Source organism: Podarcis pityusensis (genome assembly GCF_964106645.2).
Source record: "Podarcis pityusensis genome assembly, chromosome: 3".
Lineage (NCBI taxonomy): Eukaryota > Metazoa > Chordata > Lepidosauria > Squamata > Lacertidae > Podarcis > Podarcis pityusensis.
Window position 1 is genome coordinate 79,900,517 of NC_138026.1, and position 22,770 is coordinate 79,923,286.

General features: G+C 42.7%; 2 protein-coding genes and 2 long non-coding RNA genes across 7 annotated transcripts in view; 2 read left to right on the plus strand and 2 right to left on the minus strand.

The window, feature by feature from the left end:
* The window catches only part of LOC308472691, a 156,614-nt gene that overhangs the window by 14,450 nt on the left and 119,394 nt on the right, over positions 1–22,770 (minus strand). Inside the window, exon 1 of one of the 4 annotated variants that reach the window (XR_013983618.1) lies at positions 6–111. The exons of 1 other annotated variant lie outside the window; for it this stretch is intronic. This is a non-coding gene — a long non-coding RNA (uncharacterized lncRNA). Of the gene's footprint in view, positions 1–5; positions 112–22,770 lie in introns of those variants that run through there. 2 more of the 4 variants (XR_013983619.1, XR_013983625.1) reach the window with 2 other exon arrangements.
* Positions 110–5,258, plus strand: COX20 (cytochrome c oxidase assembly factor COX20). The gene is made up of 4 exons (XM_080997824.1): positions 110–293; positions 2,239–2,353; positions 3,078–3,141; positions 4,217–5,258. The coding sequence occupies exons 1-4, from the start codon at positions 258–260 to the stop codon at positions 4,350–4,352; spliced, it is 351 nt and encodes a 116-aa protein (XP_080853950.1). The 5' UTR covers positions 110–257; the 3' UTR covers positions 4,353–5,258.
* Positions 8,756–21,617, minus strand: HNRNPU (heterogeneous nuclear ribonucleoprotein U). Its single transcript, XM_080997692.1, has 14 exons — positions 20,771–21,617; positions 19,908–20,019; positions 19,741–19,814; positions 17,519–17,658; positions 16,145–16,244; positions 15,294–15,406; positions 14,796–15,059; positions 14,522–14,641; positions 13,769–13,897; positions 13,268–13,436; positions 12,570–12,815; positions 11,814–12,025; positions 10,088–10,159; positions 8,756–9,578 (listed from the first exon to the last, which is right to left on the minus strand). The coding sequence occupies exons 1-14, from the start codon at positions 21,477–21,479 to the stop codon at positions 9,525–9,527; spliced, it is 2,514 nt and encodes an 837-aa protein (XP_080853818.1). The 5' UTR covers positions 21,480–21,617; the 3' UTR covers positions 8,756–9,524.
* On the plus strand, positions 16,240–17,689 carry LOC308472737. The gene is made up of 2 exons (XR_013983691.1): positions 16,240–16,944; positions 17,446–17,689. It is a non-coding gene; the product is annotated as an uncharacterized lncRNA (long non-coding RNA).

Consider the following 22,770-nt stretch of genomic DNA (forward strand, 5'->3'; position numbering starts at 1 on the left):
CTTACTCGAAATCTCCTCTCCAGACCTAAAATGGCGCCGGCCCTCTTTCTCTCCGAGCACCATAGAGTTAGAGGAGGGGCCATACAGGGGAAAGGAGGGGGAGGGAGGAAAAAACCCGGGTGGACGGCAGAGACGGATGGGTAGAGCGGCCGCCTTCGTCTGCGCGAGAGGCCTCTCTGCGCAACTCAGGCTTTAGGGCTCTGTGGTTTAGCTGCGGCGGTTGGTCGGCCGGGAGAAGCCTGGCAAGCGGGGTTGTTATGGCGGGCGAGGAAGAGGTCGGGGACGCGGAGAAGGTAAATGAGCTGGGAGCGGAGGCAAGGCGCCGTCGGCGAGCTCCGCGGTGGCTGCTTAGGGCCTCCCTGGTGTTCGTTGGCTGTGTGGACGGAGGAAGGGGCTGCGGCTTCTGTGCCGTCAGAGCCGCGCGCAAACCGCCTCGACGTGACGAGGCTAGCAGGGCTCGTGGAGCCAAGTGTTGCCTCCCCAGCAGCGGACTCCCGGTAGCCGGGTAGCCTTTTTTCTGTTGGCCCTCCCCTTCCAGCAGGTACACTGCCTCTGAGCGTGGAAGCTCTATTCAACCGTCGCGCCTTATCGCCCTGGTAGACCGCACCTTCCCTAGGAAACCGAGGCTCGCTTCAAACCACTTAATGCCCGATATATTTCTGAGTCCACATAACGCGTCGCACGGCCATAAGTGGACCATAATACTCGTTTTGTTTACTCAGGTTCCTTTGTCACAATCGCTGGCATTTCTTTTCTTTTTTAAAAATACTAATAATTTAAAATGGTTTTTAATCCTGCCTTCGAGGAAAACAGAGGGCTATACTGAAGACATGACAACCGTAGCTCCAAAGAAATTTTGATCCATTGTTTTATGCCCTGACCCTGAATGTTTGGGCAGACAAGTGGAGGCTTTTATAGCTGCAATCCAATGCACACTTACATGGAAGGAAGCCTCATTGCGCTCAGTGGGTTTACTTCTGTGTAGACGTGTATAGGATTGTGCTATAAATGGAACCTTTGCTATTGGAAGAAAATGTTTTCCTTTAGAGCAGATGCATCTATAGACCTGCCAGCTTGCTGCAGCCAGAGTAGAGGAAGGTGGGGAAAAGAATTTTTCCTCCCATTGTTCCGGTTCAGACCAATTTTGTGAGCATGTTGGGTGGAGGTGGGCAAAGCAGTCTTTATGGAAGCTTCAGATCCACGACTCTCCCAATACATCCCCATAATGCCTTGTTTAGACCTGCACTGCTTGTGAGACATTTGCACTTTCCGGTTTCCAAGGGGCCTCAACAGCTTAATGTTGTTTCACCTGGAAACTTCTCTCCAGCTGTAGAACAGCGCTCACAGTTTCCTATTGCCGCCCCCCCACCCAGCGGGCCTTCAACTGGTTGTAGGATTGCAGCATTAACTTCTTCCCCCGACCTCCCCCCCCAAATGCAGTGGTACCTCTACTTATGTTCGCCTCCGGTTACGTATCCCTTACTAAATGCAGGTAAAATAAAAATGCCAAATTTAGAGCACTCTTGTATTTTTAAAAGAATGGTGATGCAAAGTGGAAATTTGTATAGGATTTTCTTCCACTGCATCATATGGTGCTGAGAATTCAATAGAATCAGCATGCGCTCACTCCTGTCAAAACTCCAGGAAAGATAGGAACCACTGCAATGTGGAGCCTTCCAACCCAGAAGGATGGCTCAGTGTCACTGATCAGTGTGTCAAATCCTGAGAAATTCAGCAGGATCAATATGGTCATGCTGCACTATCCAAACTCAAGTATCCCAAGGTATGGTCTGAAGGTATATGAGGCCACCATGAAGAGAGAGAGGTGGGATATCAATGTAAAAAATATACAAAAATCAAGCATAGCCTTTTATATACCACATTGGGAATGATTTTTCCTTCAGGTGGATGGTAGCTGCAAAAGATCAAGGTGATTTGATGCATGCTTTGTCCATTGGTATGAGAATGACAATGAGAATAACAGAATAACTTTTCAACAACTTCACCCCACCCCTTTAAAAAGCTACTGGAGAATAATGTAGTAAGATAAATTAGTTTAAATGGTTGTGTCCTTTTCTTGTCCTTTTGGTCCAGTGGGAAAACTACATGTTTTTTTCTTTTTGCTCTACATCACTATTAAAGGGACAGGAATCATCTACTGTACTAAATGCAGCACTTCAGAAGGTTCTGTACATAACCAATGCATTGTTTAATGTGATATATTTCATTTCTTTCAAGTCTTTTAAGCTACTGGGAATACTTGACGTCAGAAATGTCCCTTGTGCTCGAGAATCAGTGCTCTATGGCTCATTGGGTGGTCTAACTTTGGGTCTTGGACACTTTTTGGCAACCAGTAAGTAAAAGTAAATCTGCAGATATTTCTTTTTATATGTAATATTTTCTTTGTTTCCATTCTCTCTTTGTTTCCATTCTCTCTTCTGGTAATACTTTGCTCCATGCAGCAATTAATACAGCGCAACAGCTGACATAAAGTGTTGCTTGCATCCTCTCTAAAACCCTTCCCAGAAAAGGTGTACATACAGCACAATCAGTCTCCAAAACATTGCATACCAATTGTTCTTTAAAGTTCTTGGGGTATTCATAAGCATACCTCAGAAGCTGAGAATAATTAAGAGGGTTCCTTTCTCTTTTTTTAATAATAGTTTTTATTAGTTTCAATTAAAGGTAAAGGTAAACAGTAATAGCCTCATTATAACAATACCAATTTATAAGAGGGTTCCTTCCTTTGGCAGCCAGTAGTTCTAGAATCTAGTCTTTGTCTTGTTCGACAGGCTGCATTTCCTCCTTTATTGACCTTTTGTCAAATTTTATGAGGTTAGTACATGTCAAATTACTGCAAATTTTGTGTAGCTCATTCTGTTTAACTTGTTGTCTCATTTGTTTGTGCAAATGTTATCATAAAGATTATGCAAAGCCAACTATATCTTCAGAAATAGTTGGCTAAATACTTCTAAAATACATTTCCTACGTTGTTTTTCTGTTAGTTCCTTTTCTTCTTGTCCAGTTGTTATGTTGTCTACATAACTTAAAAATGAACAAACTTCTTTTCTGCCTAGGCAGAGTGAGACGATCCTGTGACTTTGGAGTGGGAGGTTTTATCCTGACAACATTAGGATGTTGGTATGTACGTTTCTGAAATTCTCAGACTTGTGTTGAAGATGTGAGTGGATAGGCTTTGAGTGGATTCTTCCTACAGCCCTAGGAGCCAGCTCCTAGAAACCTTTGCGCACCCCCTAAAATATTTGAGGGAACCAGGTCCCCCAAAGTTGATGAGCATTGCCATTCAAATGGTGTGTGCCATGCCTTATGAATAATTATGCAGCATGGGGCTTACCTGAGCCCACCCAATATTTTACTCTAGTTGGCACCCCTGCCTACAACTCAGCACATGTAATCACACTAGTGTACCAGGCTATTCCTGGAAATATATGACATATTTATACCTTCTGCACCCTACTCCAGCTGTCCGTTGCTTGGGAGGGGTCTTTAAATAATATGGTGGTACAGTATAACAATCCAAATTCACATCCAATATCTTCACTGATGCAACTGAGAGATGGCAGACTCCAATGTTGCATGAGTGGACTTGTTTCTGCAATGGAACATTGCCTTCATCTACTTTCTGCAGACTCTACATATCTCCCCCAAGTGCCTTGTCTCCCAAGCAGATTTTGTGGGCATTGTTATTTTATGAAATTTGTATACTGCCCTTCATCCACAGATCACAGGGTGGTTCACAACATAAAGTTTTTAAAAAACCCAAAATAATAATGAGCAAAAAGACCAACCACCAATAAATCTCCCTCCCACAAGCACTTTTTTTTTAAAGGGTGTAAGATGTTCATCAGCCAAAGGCCTGGTTGAAGAGGAATGTGTTCACCTGTTGTCTTAAGGTGCATAATAAAGGTGCATATAGTGGATTGAGAGGGTGTGAGGAAGGTGAAGTCCTATTGTGCAGGCAGAGGTCTGTTCCCTTTGTACAAAGCTTTCTTTAACTTTTCCCTATGTGCACATCTATTCCATGTTTTTGTTTGCAGAATACAGTTACTTAAGAAAAAGTTGTGTAAAGCATTTCTATCTTCTTCAAAGTACAGGCTGGTTCAATACTATACCATCTGAATAAATACTGGGAGTTCTTATTCTCTAAAATAGGATGGGGATCATTCATTATTTTGTTGTTTTTTTCTTTATTGAGGGTCTACTGTAGATACAATAATGCAAAACTAAGGATTCAGCAACGAATGGTTCAAGAAGGGATGAGAAAGAAAATTTTGTATGAAAGCACCCAATTTGATCCAGAGAAAAAGAAAAGTGAAGAAAGCCGTTCTTGAAACAGCACTTGGTTGTGAACATTTCTAAGCACAATACGAGCCATAGCTCATTTGCCGAGCATTAGGAAACAGTTCAGTTGACTGCCCTGAAGCTCCAAATCGTATTTTTCATTTATTCTCACTTTCAAATCAAGGGTAAAGCATATGCAATCTGATTTACTTTCCTTGGGGAAGGGGCAGTAGATGACACTTGATGTTTAACCCAGGATTCTAGAGCAGCACAAGATAACCGTGATGCTTGTAACACTTCTTCAGAATGTCTTAAACTAGTCTTGAGCTGGAAGCAATTTGAGTTTGCAAGGTTGCTCAATAATGTTACAACTAATCTAAAGTTGCATACAAGCATCTTTTTCCTCAATAAAATTTATCACTTGCATCATGCCCTTTCATTAGAATACTGTTTGCATTAAATTAAGCTAAAGAAGGGAATCGTTCTAGGAAAGTACAGTGGTACCTCGGGTTACATACGCTTCAGGTTACAGACTCCGCCAACCCAGAAGTATTACCTTGGGTTAAGAACTTTGCTTCAGGATGAGAACAGAAATTGTGCTCTGGTGGCAGCGGGAGGCCCCATTAGCTAAAGTGGTGCTTCAGGTTAAGAACAGTTTCAGGTTAAGAACGGACCTCCGGAACAAATTAAGTACTTAACCCAAGGTACCACTGTACTCATTACCCTCTTTCTACTCCAGAGAAAAAGTTGTGCAAGTTTTCTGCCTTGAAATCATGTAAAAAAAAAAAACCTTGTCCTTTTACAAAGCCTTTACCCAGTTGTATATACGGTAATTATAATAGCAAGCAATTCTGTGCGGTCTGTTTGATAATAGTGGTGGCTACTGTTTTCCATACTTTGACCGCTTACCAGTTTTGTATGCTGCTTGTACAATAATAAAAGCATCCTTAATTACATTAGGCACCTGTATTTCTGTTTAGCATTGCAAGTGCTCTTTGCAATATTGTATAGAATTAATCAAAATAAATTTAAGAGCTAGGTGGGCGAGTAGAAATATTGTGCGAGGTTTTTACTGTTAACCATTCTTTGTGCTGTAGAGGCCTACTCTTCAGGGGTTTTTTTTTTTGTAAAAGGTAGTTTGCCTCTGTTGCTTTTGAGAATCCCTGCAGCAAAATTATTTGTACAGATTGTCATCTAGGCCTAGCTTCCAAAGATAGCCCATTATGCTTTAGGAGTTTGTAAACGTATCCTGTTTTAGCAGTTCAACAAGTGATCTGGGTAATTACTTGTATAGGTTGAGTTTCATATTAAGTGAACTTTTAAAAAAGAATAAAGTTTAGTAGAAATGATAAATCCAAGCGACCATTTTATATCCCTTGCTACTGTAATGGTGATGTAGTAAGATGTTGTGGTACTTTGCTCCTGAATGAAAATGCAGAACCAGAAAGATATTTGTTCTGATGGGCTTTCCAACTGGATGAATGGGTATCTAGTGCTAATTTACTGCCTAAAGTGGGGTTTACAGAACCCTGTGCCATTGCTAATAAGGCTTGCACAAAACAATTATACAGGTAACAGTATGCGTAACAATTGAAAGTGAACTTGATATGCTTACAAGTCTAACCAGAGGCGCTGGTGTAGACCTAATGCAGAAGAGCGCTCTCTACATTAACATAGGATGTTTTAATGCAAGCAAAAAGCACATGGTCTTTTCCATGGCCCGTTTTCATTTTCTATTTTTATGCTGTGAGTGAACTGCCCTGTGATTTTTGAGTGAAGGGTGGTATACAAATTTAATATTACCCAATACAGTATTCCTGCAAGCAGTAATTATGTTTGGCCCAAGGAACCATGAACTAGTCATACTTTGGTTCTCGAACGTAATCCATTCCTGAAGTCTGTTAGACTTCCAAAACATTTGAAAACCAAGGCGCAGCTTCAGATTGACCGTAACACTAACAGGTTTTCAGCGTTTGGGAGCCAAAATGTAAGAGTACATTCAAGAACCAATGTAAGACTGTAAAACATTATTTTTGATTAACTGCTTTTTTAAAATTTTAGTTACTACGGGGACATATGCTGGACTCTTTAGTCATGGCATATTGTCTTAGTGAACCTTGCCGGAGGGACTTCTAGCCAAAGTTACAACTAAGTCATGACTCTAGGAGTGTGGATTTGAAAGCATGGAGGCATTCATTCTGCACATGGTTTGCTTTTACACTATTCCTCCTAGAATTAGAGTCATCTGTGCAAGTTACAATCTTTCCATATTGGTTAACAGTGTTATCTGTATAGAGCAGTGCACTAGTTTCTTCTAGCCAAACACTAAAATCTTGGCATTTTAGGGATGGTAAAAATCTTAACATGGCAAGAGCCATTTAGACCAGCAGTCCCCAAGATTCCTGCTTGGCAGGGGGTTGGACTCGATGGCCCTTGTGGTCTCTTCCAACTCTATGATTCTAAGTACAGATGCAAGTCCAAGTCATTACACTGGCTTAGCTGTATTTTAATGAGGCAGATGATATGTAATACCTTAACCTTAGTGACGTTTCTACAAGACTAACTTCTGAAACTTTCTGAAAGCCTTAAAGGTTACCACTGCACATTTTAGATTCCCTGAAAGCACGTTAGTGGCACACTATGGATGGAACTAACAAGGGTTCAGAAACATTAGTCTGGCAATAAGCTACCAATTCTATGACTGTTCTAAAATGCATAATCTAGACTGGTGATTTTACTTCCAGGTAAATGAGATTCGGATTCCACTCTTACTCCCAAACAGATCTAGCTGAAAACCCCAATAAATCTTCCCACATAAACTCAAACCCTATATGCACTCCTGGAGTAGGGGGAACATAGAAAGACACTCAAGGCACACACTCCCCACCAGTTTACGCATCAAATTCAACTGGGATTCCAACCCCTTTCTTACCCAAGATTTCTACTCAAGTGAACTGAAACTAGTCTAGTGAGTAAACACATTTCAAGGCTTGGTCTCTAAATGGATACCTAAATGTTGTGAATGAGCAAGCACCACCAACTCCACCCCTTAGACCTATCTCAACCTGTTTCCATGTCAGGTAGCGCGTTTCCAAGAGGGGGGTGGCAGGCTGCAGCAAAGATGGGAGAAAGCAGGGAGAAACTCAAAAGAAATATAAAGCTAGAAACACCAGGCGTCACAGCACCTTGAAGACTATGATCTAGATAATCCTTCCTAGCACTTAACATTTTAAACCTGTTCTTTCATAAGCTTAGTGCAAGTACTCTAAAAAGTAGAATCCAGTGATAAACCTTGAAACACAACTACACACTCCTGCAGATGCACCATTAGCTTACTTGAAGTGGCGTATTCACTAGGAACTCCAAATATATACCAAACTAATCCTGCCAAGTGTAGCTGTAAAAGAAGCTATCTAGCCACGACATATATAACCACCTATATTCTCTCTAGAAGACGCCCAAACTAATTTGCCATTTTACATCAAATATTAACTCTGGCTATGAGCGGGTGGCGCTGTGGTCTAAACCAGAGTCTAGGGCTTGCCGATCAGAAGGTTGGCGGTTCGAATCCCTGCGACGGTGTGAGCTCCTGTTGCTTGGTCCCTGCTCCTGCCAACCTAGCAGTTCGAGAGCACGTCGTCAAAGTGTAAGTAGATAAATAGGTACCACTCCGGCAGGAAGGTAAACGGGGGTTCCATGCGCTGCTCTGGTTCACCAGAAGCAGCTTAGTCATGCTGGCCACATGACCCGGAAGCTGTATGCCGGCTCCCTCAGCCAGTAAAGTGAAATGAGCGCCACAACCCCAGTCGTCCGCAACTGGACCTAGCGGTCAGGGGTCCCTTTACCTTTATGAGCTTCAATTGCCACCACCACTGAGAGTTCTGTTAGCCTAAGCACCAACCCTGCAATATACAAATACTACTGGCTATTCTCTGCAAAACTAACACATTTGTGTGCTGGTATATTGCCATCCATTTCATGAAATTCAGAAATTCCTTCCAACAAGGGACTACCGGATTCCTGATTCCAGAAGTCTTGTCAAGTGTTTTAAGTTGCTTAATCAACTGGTTTTCTTTATTATGTGAAAGCATGCATGTGGTGCATATACATCTCACTATATTTGTGTATCCTGCCCCTCAAAGTCATTAAAGGGATTTTAGACCAATGTGGTGAGAATCCCAGAACAAGAGTAAAATGATTTTATTTTATTGCAAACAAACGGCTAAAGTTAATTTCTCCACCCACTTTCTTTAGATAAGTAAATCAGCAGGCTAAGGAGACACACCCATCTGAGAACTAACATGATTAAAAATTAGATATAAAATGGGTGAATCACAATTTCATTTACAAAATGGTGGAGTTACTACTACAAGCACACTAAATACACAGTATTTGTGGGGGAAAGGTTACAGACACACAGCTAACTTCATATAGATCCCATTAGACAACTGGATTTACAACAAGTTTGTTTAATAAGAAATGGGCAGAGCCAGCTTTTTTCAGAATCAAAATGCATAACAAATGGAAAAAGTTGATGGTGTGTACCTTCACAAGTTGAGCCTCCACAGACAAAAGCAACCAGGTTTTACATGCACTCCACCTTCACTATTTAATCTTTAGGTTTTGCTTTGCAACCCCACCCTCAACCCTTTGCCAAATTAAAAAACAAAAATACAACCTAGCTTATTGCCAAAAGACCATTCTTATTTCTCTTCCCCCTCTTCCATACCTAGAAACTGCACAGAGAGGATGGAGTGGAAGATGGAGTGTAATGAGCATTATTTACATAGTATTAGTATTCATGGGGCCACAACAAGCCTGGTTGCTAACTTTTCTGTTTTGATGACTCTCGACTGTTTCTTATAATTTTTTTTAAGGGGGGGGAGAAGAGAAAAGAAAATCTTTAATAAGAGGACACCAGATACAAAGCAACATTTTACTTTTGTTGTGGTAAAAAAAAAGTCACATTTTACAGATAAAATGCAGAACCCTGAAATACTGACATTCTCTTATCGTGCACAATGCTGAGGTTCTCTTAAGATTCACTTTAAAACTGCAATTAAAAATGTACAAAAAAAAATCAAACCCACAAAGCTTCTAAAAAAGGAACCTGCAGGCACTTCCTCTTGTGGAATGTTTAAAAAGTTAGCCTACTAAAGAAAACAGTCGACTTCTTGTGAAGGTTTTGAAGAAATATGGATCAGTTCATTTTATTTGGGAATTCAATAGTATCCTTGGTGATAATGCTGACTCCATGGCTTCTGACCCCAGAATTGCTGCAAAAACCAAGATAAACACTGTTAACCATTGTCAAATATCAGCAAATTTTATTTCTACATTCCATAGGTGTGTATGAAAAACATCTGAAGCATGCAATTGGGAGTGAAGTGTGGACACTTCCTAATACTTTAATCCCACTCCTATGATTGTTTACACATACAGTGGTACCTTGGGTTACAAACGCTTCGGGTTACGTGTTTTCAGGCTGCGGACCACGGGAAACCCGGAAGCACCGGAAAGGGTTACTTCCGGGTTTCGCCTCACGCATGTGCAGAAGTGCCAAATCGCATCATACGTGTGCGCAGATGCTGCGCTGCAGGCGTGCCTCCGTCACGGATTACGTCCGCAACCCAAGGTTCCACTGTATGAAGTACAAATTACGAACAAACTACATCTTGTACTAACGTTACTCTTAAGCTATTTATATTCTCATAAAGGTTTACTTGTTAAAACATACACTTAACGTTACTTCTTATTTTGCTGCAGATTGAGAAAGTTTACTTACACCCTGCTGCCACTGGTTGTAGCCCTGAGATTGATTTTTGTAGCCACGATTGTTTCCCCTTCCTCTGAAGTTCTGTAACGAAAGTCCAAGAAATTGATTTGTAGTTAATTAAACATTTCACCATTCAATGGCCAAAACCACACCCAGACGGCTATCTGTAGTAAACTTCAAAAATGTTTCAGTTAATAAACTTTCAGATAGAAAGACTTCAGTTGCTGTTGATTCCTAACTATCAAGGCAACATTCTGGCAAGAGACATTTATTCCAAATTCTTCTTGCTAGTCAGTATTTACCCATATGCCAGTAAAGTACTGCTCCTGAACACATGAAAGTTGGGGAATCAGGCTAAACCAGGAAATAACAAATGTGGTGCTGATCTTGCTATACATACAAATTACATGGTCAGTGGTCTTATGATCATCGTCTGGATGAAATGCTACCTAGCAGAGGGATGGTGCAGAGGCTTGTGAGATTACTTGTGTGTGTTTTTTTACTAAAATCTTGAGGTTTAGATTAATTTTAAACCCAGGAATTTCACACAGGTACAGGCTCAATCCTTTCAAACAAACAAATCATGGTAATGTCACTCAAATCTATTTTAAATACTAATGTTTATGGGGTGGGGTAATTCTGCTACAACTACTATGAGCCAGAGATTCTTACAGGTCTGGGTGGTTCAGAGTGAATAAACCAATAGATTCCAATCTACCTTCTGCCCATTCCATTATCTATCCACGGAGGAACATGCTTGATTAGAAAACAGGACTTCATACAAAAAGCACAGCTGCACTGTTGCATAAATTATATATGGGATCTCTGCTAAAACCCTATGTTTCTAATACAGTGGTACCTCAAGGTTACGAACAACCTAGCCAACAGCCTAGTTACGAACACTTCAAAACCGGAAATGAGTGTTCTTGTTTGCATATTTTTTTTTTGGAGTCTGAACGTACTCCATTCGGGGTGCACTCCCGTTTTGAGTGCCACACTTCTGGCATCAGAGAAGGGGGTCATCACGGCGTTTCCCTCAGCCACAAGGGAGGGAAGCTGCGGCCGCTAGCCATATGGTTGGCGGGCTCACAACTCTCCCCCATGACTGTGGAAATGGATAAAAGCCCCACATCCAAACAATGACTATCATCAGTGCACGTACATTTTTTAATTTTAATCATCTACAATACTGTTTTATTTATTTTATAGTACAGTACACATTGATTATTGCTTTCATTTTATGGATCAATGGTCTTGTAAAGATAGTAAAATTCTTGTTAAATTGCTGATTTAGGGGTTTGTTTTCAGAAGTCTGGAATGGATTAATCCATTTTGCATTACTTTCTATGGCAAAGCGCACCTTGGTTTAAGAACGCTTTGGTTTAAGAATGGATTAAGTTCATAAACCAAGGTACCACTGTATGTCTTTCAGCTCCTATATATTGGCCTTGAGAGCACCTAATGCAGGACACTGAGCACAGACCTCATCGGTTCCTTGAGATAGAAACTACTGGAACAGCGTAAGACAAAAGTACAATTTAAAAAACTTAGGTTTCAGCACTACAGGATTGCACGTGTTATAAAACTTTGAAAAAACATTGTACATCATATACTTCAGGAATAGTATTGTTATTTATTAGGATCACACTTTTAAACATACTTTCTGTATTGGTTGCTAAAGAGAGCACCAAAAGATTCAGCCAAAAATGCCATCTTCCTGACTACAGCGAATTACCTGGTTATAGTTCCCTCTGTTGGGCATTCCACCTCTGTTATAGTTTCCTCTGTTTGAGTAACCACCTCCTCCGCCACCGCCACCTCTGGTCGGAAAGACAGGACCACGGGGGTATGGGTAGCCTATTGCCCCACCACTGCCACCGCCTCCTCCACCTCCACGTTGGGGCATGTTACCACCTCTCCTGTTGTATCCTCCACGATTTCCAGGGACTGTGAAAAATTAGAATTTTAATATTGACCCAATGGCATACTTTAATTTGACCCAGGGGGTTGGGGAAGAGAAGTACAAGACTATTTAGTAATAGACATTAATTTCAGCCTGTGCACAAGTTAGTTTTTTCTAGTAAAGGAGCTTTGAACTTGGAAGACAAAATTGAAATCCCATGGGGCAAGGCATTTGAAAACTGTTATAGAGTCCAAACTGAGGTTGCTTTAAGAACAGTTATGGGGAAAGATAGTGACAGCCCTCTCCCAAACTACCGAAAACTCATTCAGCCCAAGCACTGGTGATTTCATGAGGTTCTGTCCATAAATGTACACCTAAGCTTTAGGATGCTGAATTACATTGTTTCTTTCCTGCTAAATCAAAGCCATGCCTGGGCCCCTCCAGCTGTATTTTCTTCAGAAATGAAGACATTGTCTCCATCCACACTGATCTATTCTCAAAGCTCTGCTCTTCTTTGGGGCAAGCAACTAAGACCTCGGGTATAAAAATTAAGATATTTTAAGAAGCAGTTTTAGGAGCACAGGATACCTCCTCCTCTGAAGTTGCCACGCATGTTAAATCCACCGCGTCCTCTCTGTCCACCTCTGTTAAACTGGTTTTTACCACTCTTTTTATTACTTTTCTTTGAACCAGTGTTCTGTTTTTTCTCTGGGGGAAGGGCCTTCTTGCTTTCTTCTTTGTACTGTTCCAGAAGCTTCTGGGCTTCTTCTTTTTGCAACTCTACGTAGATTATTTCATCAAAACATTCTGACACCTCTGGCAGAGTAAAATTTCCTACAAGATAGAGAGTCCTGAATATTCAGTATTTATTTCTGAAGCCATTAGAAAAAGCCAAAGTTCCCCTCCTATATAAAAGGAATACAAGACAAGTAATCATCACTTCAGGGTAGGAGCAAGATTCCTGAAAATTTTGACACATTCTCCCTATTAAGTTGAACTGGGAACACACGTCTGCTATAACATGTTTAGCTTCGTTTTCTAGGGCACTTTATGCCAAGACAGCTTTGTGCATCTGCATGAAGCATATCATGACTTAAGTAGTATTAAGGGCTGCAGCAGAGGGAACACAATATAGTGTTGTCTTACAAAGTTACAGAAGTCTTCCAGTTTTTTTTAAAGAGGCATAACTGTTTTAAGGCAAGAAATTTTGAATCTTTAGGTTTTTACATTATTCCTTTAAACAGATACTCAACATCCTAGAACACAGTATAGATTATGTTCCATGCCTTTCATTTTGAGCACTGCATGCTCTGGAAGATCTTTTCCCTCCACCTCTGCCTTCTTTTGTGTTCTTTGCTTGTAGTCTTCATCTTTTGGGCAAACAACAACTGCTTTGCGCTGGAAGCCTGCAAACAGGCACATTTTTCTCCTCTGCGCAGCTGCAGACACATTTGTCTGAAAAAAATGCAGTAACTTACTACACGTAGCTGTCATTGTTAGAGCTAAGTTAAATTAGTGTGCTTAGATTTCACCTCCACATGTATAAATGCAAAGAAGTTTACAAGTAGAAGGAAGTTATGTACATGTTAGGCCGTAGAGGCTAGGATAACCATTCTCCCCCTGATTTCATGTATATTACAAACCTAAGTACAACTGCTAATATTCTAACTTTATTGCCTCAATATATAAACTGTATCTGCCATTGAAGTTTAGAATCTACACACCCCCCCTTAAACAAATGGCAGCTTAACTAAATTTTGTAAAACAATGAACTTTGGCCCCCATACCTGATCCAGAATAAAGTTCCGTTTCTTACGCGCAGCAATCTCAATAAACTTGCCAAGACACTGTGGTGCTCTCTGCAACAGTGTGTTGAGTTTTCCAGTATCAGCCATTTGCCGCTTAAAACCTGCAACCTATGAAAACAGAAGTTGCCCAGCATTCACTGCCATTAATGTTCTTATCATTGGGTATTTTTTAATAGCAAGAAATTGTCTATAATTGCTAATACCAAAAACATTTTAGGCAATGTTTTGCAATACATGATTTGCTTTGAAAGAGTTCTAAATGCTCATGAGATCAATCCTAAGAATTAAACAGGCCAACCCAATTTATCCCATCATTCAGTGCCTTGCAATATTTAATTCAGACACTTTACTATTAATATACCATGCAAATCTCAAAACAAATGTGTCACGTAACAGCCTACAGCTAAACCAGGTGAGACTTATTTTAATCTGGAGTTCCAATATTTCAAGCAGGATGTGTATACTTTTAGGGGAATAACAGCTTCTTCTAAGTTTCCAAATGAACAATCTAGAAAATACCCGCTCCATAGAAATAAAGCTTTTCAGTGCGCCATCAACTGCTAAAGCAGTACCCTTAAATGAGTTAAAGACATCTAAGCTTTATTACTATAGATACATGATAGCTACAAGTTTCCAAATGAGTTACCTTAAAGTTGCAATCCTAAACACTGAACATAGTGGGATGAACCACCCATAGAACTATGCTAAATTTGTGCAGGAGTTGGAACTTACCATCATTTTGTCCATAATAGTATTTGTTCCAAGGATATTGTACTTCCCAGGGTTCTCTGCTGCATGTTTGGTAACCCATGTAGTCTTCCCAGCACCAGGCAAGCCAATCATCATTACCACCTAATGAGTTTAGGCATAAAAAATGAAAGCTCTTATTTTATACCCCAATTGCCCTACAGACTAGGCTTGTCATTTGTGGTACCCATATCAACTGCCTCAAGACAAATACTCAAGCTGGCATGCTTCAATGATTTCAAAATGGACCGTTACTTACTTCACATTCTTTCTTGTGCTCTGGTCCCTTGGGTCCTCTAACTCTATCTTCCAAGGGAACATTCTGGATGAAGGTGTACCCCTCTGGTATGGGGAAGTACGGCTCATCCTTCTGGCCAAAGTTAAATTCAACAGCACAGTTATGGCAGAGAACATGGGGGAAAATGGGCTTTTCAGAAAGAACTTCCTTGCTGATTTTGAAAGCAACGCCAAGTTCCTGTCCATTCTTTGAGTAAGAAAGTTCCACTTCATCACCATCAAAATTCTGTTGTACAAAAAAAAAGTGTTAGCATAAATGAACTTAGGCAGGTTCATTAATTAGAAATAAATCTAGAACTTAAGCCTTGAGTGGAAATTTAAAGGGAAATCTGAACACTTGAAAGTTAAGCAAAGGTGCAATACCTAATTAAGGAAATAAAGTTGTGCATTTTGTTATAAAGCAGGTAACTGCAAAGCAGCAGCAAATAGAAATTGACATTCCAAGTAAAGAAATACTTACAGCAAAACATCCGATCACATCATTTTCATCAAATTTCTCACCAAAGTCTTCAATCTCACAATTACATGTCTTTATTCCTTTCAAGGAGTATCCGTAAGAAAACTCTTCCTCGCCTGATAAATTTGAACAGTTGCAATTGAGGTTTTCAAGTTCTGAATTACTGTATTTGTAACCCGACATTCAATCTCAAGATTTTCTATAAAAGCTGCACCATACAGATAACCCCCATCCACTGCAGAATCCTAGCACTATGGTACACTGCAAAGTGAGAATGGCTCATGTGAGAGCTCAGGAAGTAACTTCAGTTTAGAGCACAGGTCTGGTGGGAAAGTCCCATTATTTTCTTTCTAATCCAAGGAAATTAGCTGCGTAGGATGTTACTTCAGCTTCTCACCCAACTAATCACTTCTGGCAAGCACACAATGAATTAGCCTCCGATTCCTACATGTGCTGGAGCCATTCCTTCTGTACTAGGCTCCTCAGGCGGACAGAGACATGAAATAGGCACAAAGGTGAAGAGTGCTGTTGCTAAGGGATTTGATTCAAAGCACTATTCTTTGCCCAATATAAAAATAGAGGATGTCAGGTATGCTGGCACTTCACTATATTCCTTTTGTCGAAGTGCTGAGTTTTCTGGAACAGATTCCATAGATCAAATGTAACTTCTAACTACCATTACTAACAAAAATAGTGGTTGTAGTTACTCTTTTTTCAAAATTAAGTTTTACCATGCATTTTCTGTCTACAGTGATTCATCATCTCCCTCTTTTAAGCACTCAGAAAAGTACTACACCCATTCCTACAAAAAGACGAATCACCATGACAATCCATGTTTTAAGGGAAAAGCTTACCAAGCAGCATCCCACTTGTGTTCAGTGACCAGCCAACTCTCACTTCATGTATGTCAATGTCTTTTGTATACAGGTGCTTGACAGGGATCTTTTCAGTTACCTATTTTTGTAATAAAAAAGCTGCTATTAACTAGTTATAATAAAAGTATAGCTTAGCTAGCCTTGTCAATCAGGCTCCAAAATTACCAGTCTTTCATACTTTTTAAAAAAAAAAGTTTTCAGCTCCTCTTATGAGCAAATTGCAGGCTAGTAACATACAGTGGTACCTCAGGTTAAGTACTTAATTTGTTCCAGAGGTCCATTCTTAACCTGAAGCATCACTTTAGCCAATGGGGCCTCCTGCTGCTGCCGTGCCGCTGGAGCACGGTTTCTGTTCTCATCCTGAAGCAAAGTTCTTAACCCGAGGTAATATTTCTGGGTTAGTGGAGCATGTAACCTGAAACGTATGTAACCCGAGGTACCACTGTATATTGCAAGCCAGTAACAAGTGCTCTTTGCCTCCTCAACCAACTGGCTTCACCTTGTGTACAGAGCATAAAAGTGCAGCTTGCCATGTTTCTATGCTAAACACTATGTAGTCCACCAGCTGGGAATCTAGCATTGCAACACAGCAGGCTAATAATCAAGGAACAGCGTGGTCCTTTCCCATGTGACCATGTTGGACAAAAAGGAAACACATACCCTGGTCCACACCCAGCACAGAGACACAGACTGTTTCAAGAGGGATCAATCATTCCATCCCTCTACTGGCAACTCACTCCCTTACTTGGGTGAACTCCCTAGATGCTGATGGTGACCAGGTAAGCACATTATGTTGAATGATGGTAATAAGCATACTATGTGTAGGATCTGCTGCAAAATGCTATTATTATTGAAGAAACCATTCTGGGTTTTGTATGAAAGGTTAATTGGATAATTGCTTTAGTGTGTTAAATAGCACTTTACTGCTAAATTTTCCAGGTACTGATAAAATACCTGTTATGGTCTTAGCTATTTTTATTCTGAGTTGCCTAATACTCATACATAAATGATTCTGAGTGTCCATGCCTGTGCAGCAAAGACAGCACCTTTCATGCTAATGAGAGGCAGTATTGACGGGTGGGGGTGGGGAATTGGCACACACTCCAGAAAAATACCCCCAGCTCTTTTAAAGGCTGAACTTACCCACAAAATGCTGACTGTTAGGGAGCATATAGGTGGGAATAGACTGGGAGTATCTTGGAAATGGGCATGACTGCCAGTTGAAATCAAGAATACGTAATTTTCCATAATAAAATGTAGTTTCTCCTCTCCTCGTTTAGCTTGATTTCAGCTGAAACTATAAGCATTCAGAAACAATGTTGAACAACCGTCTTCAATACTGATCTGGCTTACCTTCATCTCAAAACAGACTTTTCCTTTAGAAACTCCATAGGATGCTCTCCCTCCAGCCCAAAGAAAGGCAAAACTTTCCATTGTCAATGAGGAAGCACTAAAACGATCTCTTGAAATTTTGAAGTGTAGATCACAGTTATCTGTCAATAAAAGAAAATCAAACGGTTAAAATCTGTTCAACTACAGTCGAACAAAAAAAGTGGAGAACACCTGTAAGAATCAAGTTACATCAGTTTGATTTAGTGCTATTCTTTGTCACAATAGGTAACTCTTGAATTAGTCAAAATTTAACTCAGTCCCCCTTTTACTTAAGGGTTCTCAAGCAAAATGATGGCGTTTGCTCAAGACCGAAGCTTATCATCTTATTTCACTCTGGAATCAGGATTATCTATGTTTAGCTTAGCTATGATGTATTTTCACACATACCCTATGAAGTACCGTATTTTTCGCCCTATAGGACACAATTTTTCCCCTCCAAAAATGAAGGGGAAATGTGTGTGCGTCCTATGGGGCGAATGCAGGCTTTCGCTGAAGCCCGGAGAGCGAGAGGGGTCGGTGCGCACCGGCCCCTCTCGCTCTCCAGGCTTCAGGAAGCTATCCGCAAGCCGTGGGAGAGCTGCGCGAAGTCGTGCAGCTCTCCCACGGCTTGCGGATAGCAGCCTGTTCTGGGGGCTGGGGTCGGGGGAAGCTCGGGCTTCCCCCGCCCCAGCAGGGAAATAAATTTTTTTTCTTTATTTCTCCTCCAAAAAACTAGGTGCACCCTATGGGGTGAAAAATACGGTAATCATCATTTGTCTTGGGCTAGCTTTGTGTGCAGACACTTAAAATGTGCTCTTATCTGGTGCTCTGCCAAATCTAATTCTGTTTTCTAGTATATAAAACCTAAGAACCATTGGATGGTATGCAACTAAGTTTTACCCAAAGTAAACCCACTGAAATTAATTGACCTGACTTTGTAATGTTCATTAATTTCAATGGGTCTAATCAGAGTAAAACTTATTTTGATACCACATTCCATGAATAAGCTGTAGATTGAGAAAGGATTTCAAGATGACAATGTTCAGCAAAACACAAGTTGTCCTATAATACAAATGTCTCAACGCCTCAAGAGATTATTGCTTTTTATAGAGCCATTGAGTCAGACACTATTCAAACAGAGATAGAAACATTGCTAGAAATACTCTCAATTGTTCTATCAAACAATATTTTCATATTATGTAAGTGAAATAGAAAGTGTAGGCCTCACTTCCAAGGGTGCAGAGGACTGCAGTTTAAGATGCAATTCTAGACATATCCAATACAGCACTAAGCTTGAACTGGACTTGGTAGAATTTACTTAAGTAAACATGCACATGATAAAGTTGTTTACTATTCTTTATCTTGTGCTGCAGCATATGAATTTGAAATTTTCTAAAACACCAACAATCAGCAGCTTCACTGCCCAGTACTATCACTTTTCAAACCAAGGATTAGTTTCGCATAGCCACTTTGTCTTCTGGAAATACCTCCATAATCCCTCTATAAACTTGTCTGTGCAACAGTTCACTACTTTTCCATGAGCAATGCAAATGTGCCAAAGTAACTGTAGACTGTCCCAGAATAACTTCTCACAGCTTTTTAAAGTTTCATTGTTCTTAATAAAGTCATTTTGATTGTGCATGAAGCTCTAAAGTGAAAGCTTACGAAATTACCTACAACCTCAAACAATGGCTTATCATCTTGTTAGAATACACATGCCCTTAAATTATCATTTGGTAACAATTTTCAAACATATTCCTTATCAGTTTCCATTATTTTACCAATAAAACTCAAGATTGACTTGGGACTCCAAATATACCCCGCAGACGGGAGGCATCAAGATTGCAGCTGCCAACCAACATCTGCAGACATACTAAGCGATACAAGGTGGAAAATTCCACCACTTTCCAAAAGTAGTGTTACACAATTAGCATATCTCATATCTCCCTGTTTTTCAAATAATGGTTCCCCTTTGAAAGCATCAGTTTCTCCCTTTGTGCCTCACTTTTTGCACAGAACACCACTTTACACTTTTGTGTTCTCCTGATTAAATTCAAAGCTAATGCATTGAAAAACTAAAATTTCAGAGAAGAGCAGGAATTGTACCTCAGGTACACAAATGGCTCCCCCCCCAAAAATTTTTTAAGAATCAACAGACTGTCTTAGAAGTTTGTTTTAAACGACAAGCGTGTTTTTATACTTACAAGTATCAAGACAAACCATTGTGTCATCAAAGTGTTCATCCTCCTCTTCAACAGGTGGCTGAGGAGACTTTGCCCTGGCCAACAAAAAAAGGTCAGTCACTTGAGTTCAACAAATCGAAATTATTAAAATCTTTCATGAAAAACTTTAACACGCCAAAGTGATTTACCTGCTGTATTTGTTTTCTTCAATATACTCAAAATACCCTCGCCCATGGTCTTCACGTGGCCGCTTAACTCCCCTTTTTTTCTCACCAGGTTTTTGCTCAGTTTTAGCTTCTCCTTCGTTTTTTTTAAAGAGGGAAATAAGATACGTTAGAAACGATAAAATACAGCGTACTTTTTTTACTCTTATTAGGAAAACATCTACTCTCGCGGCGCATTTGTAACAATGCTTCCCGTAAATCTTATAACTTCAAGTGCACAGAAAACTAAAGGGTCTGCCTCCTCTGACGTTTGCCGCTGTCGATTTGACCTTCCAGAGTTAGCAGGGAAAGTCTTCGCTTGGATCTACGATCGCGCCTAAGCAGCGGCTCTCCAAAGGCCCACCTCTTCCTCATCCTCCCCCTCCCCCCGCCACGGCCTGATTTCGGCACGCGCGCGCGGCCTAAGCTTTGCGAAAGGGATTCCTCCGCCTCCATTGTACTCAGCGTTTGAACTCGAGCCCACAGCGCCCCACGGACGGATGTGACGCAGAACAGCACAAAACGTTCCCTCGCACGTTCCACAGCGCGCCCCAGCGGCTCCTGCGAGTCGCCCCTCCCCCCGCCTCGCGCGCCCCTTCCTCACCACGCTCGCGAAATGGCGCAAAGCTCCCCCCCCCCCCCGCAGAGACACGCGGCGGGCCTGGCCTGGAAATCCCCAAAGGCAGGCGCGCGGGGAGGGCCTTCCCCACTTCCACCGACAGCGGTGGGGGGAAAGGCGCGGTGGCCGTGGAGATGGGGGGAGGGGGGGAAGAGAAAGATGGCGGCGGACCCTGACCTCGCTGCTGAGCTCCCAACCGCCGCCCATCCGGGTCCCACGCACTACTCACCCCCAGGACGAGCAGGCCCGCCGGGCTTCTGCTGCTGGGCGGGTGACAGCTGCTTCGCGCCGGGCTGGGCCGAGGAGGCCGGAGTCGAGGCCGAGGCCTCCGAGGCGGCAGCGCCTTTCCCGGCCGCCTCCTTTGCCGCGGCGCCGTGCTGCTGCTGCTGGGCGCCGTGGCCGTTGGCGTTGCCGCCGCCGCCGCTGCTGCTGCTAGTGGTGGCTGCGGTGGCGGCGCCGGCGGCGGCCTCTTCCTCCTCATCCTCCCCTTCCTGGAAGCCCTGGTCGTCGCCGTTCTCGTCGTCCTCCAGGTCTTCGGCCGCCTCCTCGTCTCCGGCCGCCACCCCTTCGCCGTTCTCCTCGCCCAGCTCCATGCCCTCCTCCTCCTCCTCTTCCCCGGGGCAGACGCCGAACTCGGCCTCCTCATCGTCGTCGCAGGCCGCGGCCTGGTCGGGGCCTCCTCCTCCTCCTCCCAGGGCCAGGTCCTCCTCCTGGGCTCCGCCGCTGCCCGGAGCGGCCTCGCCCATCTCCTCCGCGTTGCCGTTGCCGGGTTCTCCGCCGGCCAGGCCTCCCCCGCCGGCCTCCTCCTGGTCGAGCGCGGTCTGGAGCCGCTCCATGAGCTCGGCCTTGAGGCCCCTGTCGGAGAGGCGCCGCTTCTTCAGCTCCTCCTTCAGCTCCGACACCTTCAGCTTCTTCACGTTCACCGGGGAGCAGCTCATGGCGGCGGCTGCACGGACTCGATACGGTCTGGGCGGAGGTGGCTGGCTCGGGTGGCTGCGGCAGCTGCAGAAGAGAGACCCGCCTGGCGCCAAATCCTTTCACCGAGGCTCGCGAGGCAGGGACGGTGAGCGCGCCTCGCGGGCTCGAGCACGCAGGCGCTGTACTCACCCCGCCCCCGCCGCGCGCCCAATATATCCTCGCCCCTCCCTCGCTACCGTAACTAGCAAATTTCGCGCAGCTCTTACCGTGAGCGGCCACGGCGCAAGTAGCCCGAGGACAAAGTGGAAATATAGTTCAGTAATATTCGCGCGGCAGAACCAGTGGCGCCCCAAAGGCTGCGAAACTCCACACTTAAACATTCAAATGCAGTGCTAGATTGTATTTATTTTTCAAGAATGCAGTTTTCGGATTGGGGTGCAGGTTGGATATCAAAATGTTAACGTTCTGTGCTCTGCTCCAGGCGCATTTAAAAGTATTTTGTATTGGGCAATAGCCTCCTCTGCCCGCTGCAGAGCTAAGCCCAAGGCGGCTTCCTCCCAGGTAAATTTCCACAGCCATACAGCTCTGAATATGCTTTTAACTGAAATTGGAAATAAAAATCATAGAATCATAGAGTTGGAAGAGACCACAAGGGCCATCGAGTCCAACCCCCTGCCAAGCAGGAAACACCATCAGAGCACTCCTGACATATGGTTGTCAAGCCTCTGCTTAAAGACCTCCAAAGAAGGAGACTCCACCACACTCCTTGGCAGCAAATTCCACTGTCAAACAGCTCTTACTGTCAGGAAGTTCTTCCTAATGTTTAGGTGGAATCTTCTTTCTTGTAGTTTGGATCCATTGCTCCATTTTCTGCTTCTCTGGAGCAGCAGAAAACAACCTTTCTCCCTCCTCTATGTGACATCCTTTTATATATTTGAACATGGCTATCATATCACCCCTTAACCTCCTCTTCTCCAGGCTGAACATGCCCAGCTCCCTTAGCCGTTCCTCATAAGGCATCGTTTCCAGGCCTTTGACCATTTTGGTTGCCCTCCTCTGGACACGTTCCAGTTTGTCAGTGTCCTTCTTGAACTGTGGTGCCCAGAACTGGACACAATACTCCAGGTGAGGTCTGACCAGAGCAGAATACAGTGGCACTATTACTTCCCTTGATCTAGATGCTATACTCCTATTGATGCAGCCCAGAATTGCATTGGCTTTTTTAGCTGCCGCGTCACACTGTTGGCTCATGTCAAGTTTGTGGTCAACCAAGACTCCTAGATCCTTTTCACATGTACTGCTCTCAAGCCA